Consider the following 12,187-nt stretch of genomic DNA (forward strand, 5'->3'; position numbering starts at 1 on the left):
CAGGTAAAATGGACAAAAAGCTAAGAAGCAGACATCAGCTTTTGACATACTCTAACTTTTGCCAAGTATAGTTGGATGCATTTTTCAAGTCTGACTCACACATTTGAAGAAATCAGGCAAGCAGTATTTGCACATTCAAGTAGAGTTGCTTATATGGATTTGTTTCTGTCACATCACAATCTTTTGCACAGATAAATCCATGAATCTTTTCGTTTCAATACTTTTGGAAGGCCTGATTTGCTACGGAGAAACTCAGTGAATTCTGCCCTGCCAGAGCCCACTCAGTCAGTAGAGGGGCTTCGCTTCCAGGAAAGCTTACAAAAATCCTGCTTCCAGTCTGAGCTGCCGTATACATCAACAGGACTTTTAGCCACACAGAGTGCAGTGCAACAAGCTGGACCAGAGTTTTGAACATAAGCTTTAATGGCCTATGATACTTTCAGAAGACTTTATTCTGACATCACAGACACTGAAATATATTCCCAGAAAGAAAACAAAACCAACCTCAGTCAACAACACCCCTCTTCAAACAACTTCACACACATCAAAACTACTATATACACATACATGCATAAGCAAACACACTAACAAATTAAGACTACCCATTTCAAGGACAGATAAAGTTTTATGGCCACAAATAAATGATTTTAGGTTCATAAGTTAGACTACTTTGGCACAATGCTGAATTCAAACCCTTGGAGAATTATTTTTGTTGACAGCTAGATCTCTTTAATGAAGAACCCTTTACGGAAGATCAGAGGAATTACACTCCCTCAGAAACAGATGCTTTCACAGTAACTTCAGGGTCTGAAAATGTACTAAATATAACATGGTTATTTCCATAGTGAAGTATCCACCCTTATGTCATACCAGGTATAACACACCATTTTGTTTCCACTGTGCTTATCACCATGAAAGTTCTGTAGTCTTAAAAGCTATAAAGTTTTTACAAAATCTCTAAACCCACCAAATTCCAAAAACATTGTTTCTTCTATAAAATACAGAATATATGAAGAAAAAGTATATGAAGCTGAAGTACGATAGCTTCAATTACTTTAATTTAAAATAATATACAGAATTAGTTTTGAGTAGTGGAGGCAATGTGGTAATGTACAAGATCTACACATATATATATAGCTAAGACATTATGATACAGAGGAAAACCAGCTAGAAATTGTGTAATTTCAAATTCTTTTCCTTAGCTGTCCAAGTATTTAAGAGAACACCCTGTGCTTTCCATTACAATGTAGTAGTTACAGAAATGCCTATATACTGTTTTTTTCTCCAACTGTTTAAATAGGAGGTTGGATTTATGAGTCTTAGTTAGTTTCAAAAGAGGGAGAGATATGCATCTACATTTCCCACATCCTACACAAATTTTTAAATTGCTGAATTATATCACAGTGGTGGTGGAGTTAAAGGGTCTCACTCTTTTACTGGTGTAAGGCTTGATTTAGTTGATATGCTTTGAGAACATTAGAAGAGTATCTTTCTGACACAAGCAGGTATTCTCAGTTTCTGATTTCCACTGAGAATGCACATCAAACTTCTCAGCTCAGGAGGTACTGGTCATGCCCAGAAGCAGCCATTAGTGTCTGGGAAATTATTTCTTCAGACGTTTCGGGAACTGGATGGTATTGAGAATTTGGGACTGCAGTTCCAATTAAATCAGATAAGGTAGCAAATAAGCATCTTTTACAGATTCAATCCAATCTGGAATATTCAGAGCAGGTTTACACAAATGCAATTAAAAATGAATGAGAAACCACTAATTAATGTCAAAAGGTTAAAGGTACATTACAATAATGCACTCCAAGCAGCACATTAATCAAAAATGAAGTGTGCCTGACAAGCAGGTTTTTTTGAGGCATTTTATGGAAGTACTTGGAAAATTTGTAAAATTCAAGATTAAAAACAGCCTTAACCAGGCTACTACTGGTTACTTCATTATAAAAAATGCTCCAGAAGAATAAGCACTGTAATTCTGAGAACTGCATTTGGTAAGACTTTTCTTCAGAAAATTAAACCTTACCTAAGAACTGCAAAGCAGCTTACCTGTCTATTCTTTCTCATTAGACCATATACTCACAGCCTGTTAGCTGAGCTCCACTTTCACAAGAGTAAAAATTTATTATATTTTAAATAAACATGCCTGCCATATTGAAGGTATAAAAGACAGAATGGCATATGCGCCTCTAGTTACCAGAAGGATCCAATAAAGATTAGGTCTGTATTACAGACTGAAACAATATTTTTTTTCACATATTTGTATGTTAGTTAAAATAGATTTTTACCTCTCCTGACATATCTGGTGCCATAGGAATGACTGGCCACAAAGAAGAGTAGATTCCAAAAAACACTACCCAAAGTGCAATGCTTCCCCAGATTGCTATATGGCTGAACTGTTAAAACAAACAAAAAAAGAACAATTATCACAGATGCATTATAACATAACGTAAGATCTTTGCTACCTAATATTTACAATGCTGTTTTGATATACTGGATTAAATTTCCATGCCTTATATTAATTTAACTCTACTACTTCAGTCAGCTATTTCTTAAAGGAAAATTATACTATCAGTAGCAATATTACTGCATTTTAAGCCAATTTAAATTCAGTTACAGTAAGTCCAGAGTAATTTGATTTTCCTAGTTTAAGTATTACATCTGTCATAATTTTCAATATTGAGGATTATTTTTTGTATATGGATATTCTGTCCTTCCACACAGTAACCACAGTTTGCTACTGACAAACTCTTAAAGGGTGCAATATAACAAATAAGAAGAAAACAATAAAATTATTCATCTACCATATTTCACAGAACATTTGAGAATATGGTAAAGACATTTGCTTACCAAAGTCCAATATGAGGTCTCTAATCCAGCCTTCAAACACACTGTCAGAACCACAAACTTCAGGAGAGAAGGACAGAGAGAGGATTCTTAATACAGGAATCTTAACATACAGAAATTATTAGTTAGGTTAAACTTTCAGAAGAAGACAAGAGAAAGTAAATTGCTACTAGAAGATTTAAGGATACAACCCAGTAATAAGCTAATAATAGACCATTAAGAATTAGTAGCTTCCATTAATAATGGCCACTCCATTAAACTCTTCTGCATTAGAAACTTATCCTTCTTAGTACTCTGTAAGTCTGGCTCTTACAAAGGTGTTAGCATCTTTATTGATGGTATTTAGGTTACAGAGAAAGGTTTGTGAAAAGTGTAGTAGTCCTCTTCAGTAGAGACTGAAGACCCTCTAGTTACAGACAGGATGACTACAACTTTCTACACCAAGACAGATTTAGAAGACATAGATGCTGGACTGAAGAAAGCTTGCAACTGTTCAAGTTTACATTAATCTAAACTTAAAAAACAACCAAAAGTTTTGTTTACTTTATTAGTAAATGAGTCATCTACACCAAACCCTGAAAAGTCCAAGAGTTAAATGTTGGTAATATAAGACTTATTTTCTGCACACAAATAACATGTTGAGTAAGTCTGTTATGCCATTTTCATTATTCCCTCTGATCTTTACCCTTTTCTTATCTTTATACTTTTTATAGAGCAGTCTCTGAAAACATCACGTTTGTAGGACATGCTCCATTTTAGTTTACAGATGAGCAGTAGGAAAAGTTTATAATCCCACAGCAAGGACTAGTTGATCCAGGAAAATTGTTTATCTCCTTCCTTTGAAATTCACTCAAGCAAGTTTTCTGTTTACCACAGAAACAGTTATGATATTTTATGATAGTTATCACGGATGTGTATCACAAGTTTTGCTTTACATGTAACCTGAAGAATATAAGGCTGATAAAAGGAGTCACAAAGACCAACCTCCAACTCTAACAGCTATAGTTTAAATTTTAGCTTGTTGGACAACTTGGCAGCACAGGTGGTCAGTGAGTTTGTTTGTATCAAACTTTAAGCAGCCTCAGAAATTCAGAAGAAATGTACTTCAATCAGAAGCTGAAGCAACTAGTTAAATATGTATGAAAAGTCTTTCACTGTCTGGTGCACAGAAGGATACAAATACTGCCAGAAAGCTTTCACCAATAAGCTTATACTTTCAATTCTGAAATCCTGAAATCTCCTATTTCAACTGTGCTATTAAGGACCAAAAAAAAAAAAAAAAAAGTCACACCATGACAATTTCATTATTTCATTATCTAAAACATGTGTGAAATCTAATTAGAAGAAAATTGAGGATGTTATGAGTGTTATAATTTGCTTGGTCTATCCAGTTTGGGTTCTGTATTTGGATGCATGAAAAAAAGTTATGGAAAAATAACCCAAACAAACTCCTTTGGTACACTTGTTCGCTACTTGGGTCAGTCATAAGAGAAGTAAACATCCTTCAGGATAAGATCAAACATTGCTGCTGCATAGACAAAATGCATACACAAAAGAAACACTGCAGATCTCTATAAAAGGAGATACACAGTGTGAGTATAGAGCCTTTACTGACCTGTGATGGGATCAACGTGATATCTCTAACAAAATTACCAACTATGCACAACCACTCCCTCAAGAATATGGGGTTTATTGCTCCCTCCTCTGCTTCATCCAAACTTACAATAAATCCTACCCAGGAAGCAAGAACTCAAACTGGTATTCTGTATGAAGACTGAGCTTTTTTAAAAAAAGACTCTCTAAAGTGGTCGTACAGATATTTTTCACAGCACTCTATTCCTGTTTGGAATTTATGTTTAAAGAAATAATTCCAGGACATTATGAATCATTGCATATTTCTGAATTTTATCTGTGCATCCAAAGAAACTAAACTGTATCAACTTCTGAATTCCTTTCTTACTGACTTTTGCAGAACTGATGATTACACACATCTGAAAACCACACTGTAAACAGTACGTGGAATGAGAATTACCTTAGCCTCAGAATTTTGATATGACTGACAACTGTCACTACTCACATACTTCACATGAACAGATTTTTAAAAAAATAAAACTCTCCACTCTAATTTTGAAAATCTCTCCAAAAATCACGTATATTCCAGATTTCCTTGAATTCCTGTGCAAGAGCAGGAAAACATCAATTAAAACTTCCGTATTTCCCCAGACCTTTAACCTGAAATGAAGGAAAATAGTTTTTTGGGAAATTCTTGACCACTCTGCAGGTTAGTAGCAATAAATGAACCACCTCTCAAGATGGTCAAGTTTCAGCTCTCCTAGTTGAGAAGCAGTTGCAGAATGTGACATATGAGCAGCATTGTGACCTCTGTTTTAGCACGCCTCTAAGAATATTTTCCTTTTGTTTCAGTTATGGTGTTTCCTTATTCCCCAAAGAAGTGACTTGGGTGTGAATTTGTATTACAGCCCCCTTACTTTAATGGAAGAATTAACTTCTTTTTTTGTACCTGCCAACAGCGAGGAACTTAAAAAATTGAACTTTTAATGTTGAAGAACAGAGGACAGTAAGTGTAAATCTAATTTTGCTTCTAAGAGAGATCTTGGAAAACCTGCTATTGAGTAACATTCATAACTAGTAAGTGAAAAGCACATCTTTAGCTTTACTAATTAATTCTAGGAGATAAAAGATTAAAAGGAAAAAAACCAATTATGACTACCATCTATGAGAGCAACAAAAGTTTACTGTTAGGTATGGATCAGGTGTATTTCTGGTGGTTTGATTGCCTTTGAAAAGGCATCCCACAACCTTTATTCAATATGGCTCAATGCCTCTTTTAAGGCCTCATGATAAATTAAGAGAGAGAGAACAGGATTGTATCATCAGAAGTCCACAAACCACTTCTATAATCAACAACCTGAGATTTCTCCAATGCAAGTGATTAAACTAAATTAATAAGGATGCTAATTAGGGAATTATAATTCCCATTATTAAAAAAAACAGTTAACAGTAAAGAACAAATGTATCTTCTGCATCTTTATTAAACTGCTTTGTTTTAAAAATTGGAATTAGAACATGAAGTGCACTCCAAGTCTTCTCAAAGAGTCATTCAAGAGCCATTTCTTACTCTTAAGGCACTTCTTAATGCACTGCACTGAATTAAGTCATCTATGAATTTTAATAGAATTAATAGTAATAGTAGCAGCATATCTTTAAATAGTTAGAGCCAATACGGACTTACAGTGTATACTGTGTTACCCAGGAGCAGGTAATCAGAAGTTTTGCCATTGCCAAATACAGTACCTGGGAAAGGAAACAGGGATAAAAATAAAAACTTTTAAACATCCACAACAGGACTATATATGATCTTAATTTTGATAGAAAAGAGGTGGTAGCACTTTCTACAGGATACTAATAGATTTCATCTTGAACTGCACTGAACACTAGAGAACTATGGCTTGTATCATGTTTAGTGCTCTAAAACTTTCACTGACTTCAGGGATTATGCAGGAAACAGGAACTTTTTGTGACACCATATAAGACCAACTTTGTATTCAGTAGTAGTGCAATTAGAGTTTCTTTTAATATCAGAGATATAAAATCTTATCTCCAGAATGTTGTGAAATGTAATGGTTATAGTATACATTGATTATAACCTGTAAGTAAGAAGAAAGCTTACAGTCAGATTTTCATGAATTCTGTTATTTTTAGTATGGAAACTTTGCTCTTATCCATATTTCTGAATTCAACTTCAGTAAAAATACAAAATACACTCAGTTTAAATTCTTGAGATGCTTGTCATTCATAATATTTTCAAAATTTACCCAACTCAAATGTGTAGATTCATATAAGTACATATCCATTTGGCACATATGGAAATACACACACACATCAGTTATGCAGAGTCAGAGCTCTCAAGAGACGTGTTTTCATAAAAAAATTGTATTTTCATAAAAACCACATGTTTCCTAAGCTTAAGATTTTAAAGCAGTGAATTTTCCATTATTTATCAGAAGTTCATGACTATTTTTACAGCATAGGCTTTTCTAATCCCAGTTCTGTCAAATTTATTTTTAGACATGGGATAATCAACAACTGAATTATTATGAGGAAATTCCTCATTCTCAATTAAAAGTGCTGAGGTGGCTGCATTTTCCCATGTTCAGTTTTGAAATGCTTTTAGCATTCAAGGCTGTTCATATACTGCAACTAAGCCAACAAAATTCTAACACTCTGCTGTAGAGGTTCTATCCACTGGGATATTGGTTTTTACTGCATTATACAGAGTAATCAAAATGCTGTGTATGTAGTAAGTAAGGATAAAAGTAAAAGACAATAAAAAAAGAACAGAATAATAAAGAAGGATTTTAAAAAAGCTGTATTGGGGGAAAGAGAAGAATAAAGGTATTTTTCTGTGGGGGGAATTAAGCGATGGATTTATAACTCCTCTGATTAGGCTGGACAGAGGAAGGTGACAAAAATAGTGATAAATTCTGATAAAAACAGTTGGAAACACTTATTTTCCAGAATCTCAGCTGGCATATGGTATATTAAACACTGCTAATTAAGTACATTTTCATATTTGTGTCGAATGTTTTTCCAGCCTTCATATCATCTTTATATATCCTTGAAATTAAATCCATTTTGGTTGTGGATGAAGAATGCTCCTCTCTAAAAGCTTTTCAGGACTTGTGAAGACAGTTTAACACAGGAAAAAAATAATGTATTTACTGATATTCTGGAAGAGACAGCAGGGGACAACTTCACACAAAAATACTAGGATAGAAGTCCTCCTTAACCTAGCTGTCTCCCATTCCATGATGAGGAGCTCACAATGGCTGCATCCTTAGCCCTAGTGATACTGGTTGCATTTCTGACACTTCTCCTATTTAACTTCCTCCCTGGACAGACTAGCACACCAAGAAGTACTAGAGGAGCTGAAGCCTTAAAAAAAAAGCTGAGACTATAGCTTATTTTAAAGATTATTCAAAAGAGGGAGTACCTCGTGAATTTACTAGTACATTCAAGTTTGGCTTCTCCCATTTATGTTGACAAAGTTGCATCTGAAGAAGCTTCTGTCAAGATTTATGTGTCACTTTTTGTATTCACATGACAGACAGTACATAGAGTGTAAATTTTGTGTACTGTACAATGGTAAGATCCCATAGAGCCACTTCTGACAAACAATTTTGTACAATTCCATACTTATTCTCTGATCACATATTTCTTGATAGACTGTACTATGACATATGCAGTTTGGAATTTTCTACTTACAGATAAGAAACAGGTGGACAAGCAAGACTATGACTAAACAGGAGAATTTGACCAAGAGAAGGGTGCCAAGAGATTTTAATAATCTTTAAGATTTGGTTTTCAACATTCTAATAAATACCTGCTAGTATAGCACTGCACTGCTTTACAATATACACCTAGCTGTAAAGAGCATAGTGAGAATAAGACAGAGGAATAGGCAGGCAGCTAAGCATATTTCCACCAGTCAGAGTGCTGGGACTCAGCACTCTAATGCACAAAGCTAAGCTATAACTTTCATATTTCAGGATGTACCTGCACCTCTTCTTTGTTAAGAGAAGGTGGAAGCAGGGACTTGTTCTCAGAAGTTCCTGTCTCGGGTACTCCTTAGGAAACTAATAGCATTATTTCCCTTTCCTCTTCACACATGCAGACACCAGTGATTTAATTAATAGCATTATCTTTTTTTTGCACTTGTATCTCATTCATGTAAAACTCTGAGCACCACCAGACCCATCCTTGGTACTGATTGTACCACCTCACGATGTACACAATTCCTCCAAATCCCAGTTCTGTTCCCTCACCTATCCTCTCTCTAGTAATCAAAGGCAATTTGTTCAGACTCACAGAGGCCACTTGCCAGCAAGACACTTCTAGCTCAGGGTTTGCAGGCTGAAGGCTGAGCTCTCACAAGTGCTTGTACAGGTACCTCTGCCACTCTGCATGACCACACACATTCACTGAACACTTATCCATAATGTAATGCATTAATCTCTCACACGGATTGGCTACAGCTTTGAACAGGGATTTCAGTTTGGATTTGAGATTATGGTTTTAGAGTATGCACTGACATTTTGGGAATCTCATTCCTCCTGGGCTGTCTAAACCTCTCCTGTTGCCACTGAACTCACATTCAGTGTGATGTGAGTGGCCTTTCAGAGAAAATAGGCTACCACATCCCTCCCTTTACCCATTAGGAGTCACAGAGTGTTTTTTCCTTAAGCTTTTAGGGCATAAGCAGCTGTTACTCAGCTGAGCTGAGCTGCTAGTCTCAGCAGTTTCAAAATTCCATGAGAACATTTCTGTCCCCTATGCCAGGGCAGACTGCTTGGCTACATCACCAAAACTGAAAAGAGACTAATTTTCAGAAAAGTTGTGAGGTACACACTTATTTTTTTTCCTCCCCAAAAACTGGAGACAAAACAAAACCCCACCTTTATGAGAGCTCTTCCAGCCCCAAACATTCCCACAAAATGGAAGCGGTGCTTTCAAGCTTTCTTTAATTAGCACCACTTTCCTCTCAACTACCCCACCTCCTTCTGCAGCTCAAGCATATACAACAGCTGAACTAGAAGATGGACAGGGCTGAGCAGTCCAACATGTCACTGTTCCTCTGCCCCAACCCCACTCATAGAAATACAAACTAGCAGATTAGTATGGCCTTGAACTAACAGGACAGAATGTATACACGATAAAGCTAAACGTTGACAAAATGTAAGAGACAATACAAGGGATCATAGCGTTTTAGGATTGTGTAGGCATTTACTGTGGTAGTATATTTCATAAAAATTAGCATAATTAAATAGCAATCTCTTTTTCTCCATCTCGTTTCAGCTTAAATCAAGACTATTGAGATAGTTAAATGTATATGTACATATATATTTTATATGTATTATTCTGAATATATATTATTCCTCCTTTTACATAGATCTTAAATAAAACATTTTATGTATATGGCATCTGGTTTCTAGAAATGGTATCTTGAAATTTAATCACACTGAACTGTCACTATTTATAAAGCTTCCCTTAGAAATAAGATAATATTAGGAATTTTGTACTATTCAACATTTATATTTTTATTTTTCATAATACTTACCATGCTGGAGGGCTTTTAGTGGAAACCAAAACAGAATGAATGAGTGGAAGAGGCCATTTAAACAATGAACCCAGAAAACCTAAGAAAGAAAACAGAAAATCCATGAGAACCATTTGCAATAAACTAGCTCTGTGAACCCTGACCTTTCTTTTTATCCACGTGTTAGATTCACAAAATGTGTTTTTGTTAGGCCACCACTGTGAAGTAATATAACTGACAGGCACTTTCTGCCTCTTAGCTCTTCATGGGTCATTTGTTTATTTTTATGCTTTGAAAAAAAGTGTGTATTATCTCCTCCTTTTAAATTCAATTCAGAAGGGAAATTAAAATATACAAATATGGGAATATCATCAGAAAAATGAGACTAAATGAGACAGCTGGAACAATTGCTACATTTTAAGTGGGGACTTAAAAAGGACTCTTGCTTTTATAATCTGCATTTAGCATAAGAATAAATTTAAATCATAGAAAAATTAAAACCTGAGTTACACTCATGCCTAACCTATATATTCCCACATACAAAGAAATTAAAAAAGAACAAATATCAGTTTCTTCCTTGAATTTCTCCTTACATACTCTACTCTTGAGGAGCACAATTTGTTCGTATTAAAATTCTTTTGATGTATTTGCTAAACAATTGAAGTTTTACTTTCAAACTTATTTTCATTTGTAAAAGATGCCTTCTGTAAAGGATTGTATTAAGTTTAAGAAAAAACAATCTATTCATGCTTTCCATAATATATTACATAATGACATAAAAAGACAATAAAAAATATGTAGCCCATTTTCTTCAGTATGGCAATATTGGTTTTTTCACTAACAATGCTTTTGACTGTTATGGCTTTTATTGTAACTGACTGACGTGTATTTTGAGTGTTAAGGTGTTCAAACAATTGAAATTAAGTTGCCTGTCTCACATTTTCCACAATGTCTCAACATCTTTTGTTAGATTATTCAGCTACACTTGGTTGCATGGTCCAATTTACACTCTAATACTTTGCACATTTAAACTTGTGCTACTCATTAACCTTTGTCTCTCCTTCTTGCTATGTCATTACCAGAAGTTTTTATTTGACAGAAAGCACAGGTGGGTGCAAGAAAAATTAGTTCTACTTTTCCATTTTCCTGACCAATTCTTTTTGTCCCATGCTAATCCTTTAACCTCTGTCATGACCTCATAACCTTTGATCCCTTTTACCATAACAAATATCTGCATCAATATTCAAGGCAGAAATGTTTCCAAATCTTTAACACCAACTATTCAACTTTATATAGGTGGGAATTTTGTAGCTGGTGCGTTTGTAGACATTTACTCATAGCAAATGTTGTATGGGAACAGTCACAGAATTTCCAATTAAGTCAACAATACATCTGTGCAATAAAAAAAATATTGAAGCTTATTTTAAAACAGAAAAACAACTATTATGACTTAAACTGTTTATTAAAACTATCACAACACAAAAGTGCCTATTTATGAAAAGCCTCGTATTTGGAAAGCATTCACAGGGACATGAGAGACTCTGTTACAGTGTCCTTACAACTTTCAGGCTGGCTTTTGTAGGTGAAGGGATGAAATGAAGAAAAATGAGAAAAATCTCATTTGTTTCAGAGAACAAAGATAGTTTAGACAAATAATTATAATAATTACATTGGGGTAACTCCAGTTATATAGCACAAGTGGTGCAGATATAAGAGTTAATATGCTGTATCAGCGCTGCATACTTACCACAGACCATCACATGTAAGCATTGTTAATTCCAGGATATATTGAAAATGTCCCCAAGTTCAACATAAAATGACATTACTTGAAATGTCACAATTATATTTATGAAAAATAAAATCAGAAGAATCTTTTACAAAAGTCAAATACTAATGAAATCAAAGATTCAGGCACAAGTTTAATTTAGTTTTTTTAAAAGAGATTTTTTATGGGCAATGCTGCAGAAATTTTGTTTATTTTATATATTAGAGTCCTACATTCCTTTACTACTGCTTATGCTAGTCTCCCTAAGATGAACATCACCCATTTCGCACCAAAAGTAGCTTCAGATTCCTTTTGATCCACACTGACACATTCTTGACTCCAAGTATTTTTTCCCAAAACTCAAAATTAAACCATAAAATCACAACTCCAAATTGACAAAGAATAGTACCATGTCCCTCCCTCTACAAATCTAGTGACAGTTCTTATTGTCC

General features: G+C 34.7%; 1 protein-coding gene across 6 annotated transcripts in view; it reads right to left on the bottom strand.

Moving 5' to 3' along the window:
- Positions 1-12,187, bottom strand: part of ATP8A1 (ATPase phospholipid transporting 8A1) — a 100,879-nt gene that overhangs the window by 22,620 nt on the left and 66,072 nt on the right. For all 6 annotated transcript variants that reach the window (XM_038134320.1, XM_038134321.1, XM_038134319.1 and 3 more), the window contains 4 exons: positions 9,992-10,070; positions 6,107-6,168; positions 2,857-2,913; positions 2,295-2,402 (listed from right to left, as the gene is read on the bottom strand). In XM_038134320.1, coding sequence (XP_037990248.1) covers positions 2,295-2,402; positions 2,857-2,913; positions 6,107-6,168; positions 9,992-10,070 — 306 coding nt within the window. The remainder of the gene's footprint in view (positions 1-2,294; positions 2,403-2,856; positions 2,914-6,106; positions 6,169-9,991; positions 10,071-12,187) is intronic.

Source organism: Motacilla alba, chromosome 4, assembly GCF_015832195.1.
Source record: "Motacilla alba alba isolate MOTALB_02 chromosome 4, Motacilla_alba_V1.0_pri, whole genome shotgun sequence".
NCBI classification, from domain to species: domain Eukaryota; kingdom Metazoa; phylum Chordata; class Aves; order Passeriformes; family Motacillidae; genus Motacilla; species Motacilla alba.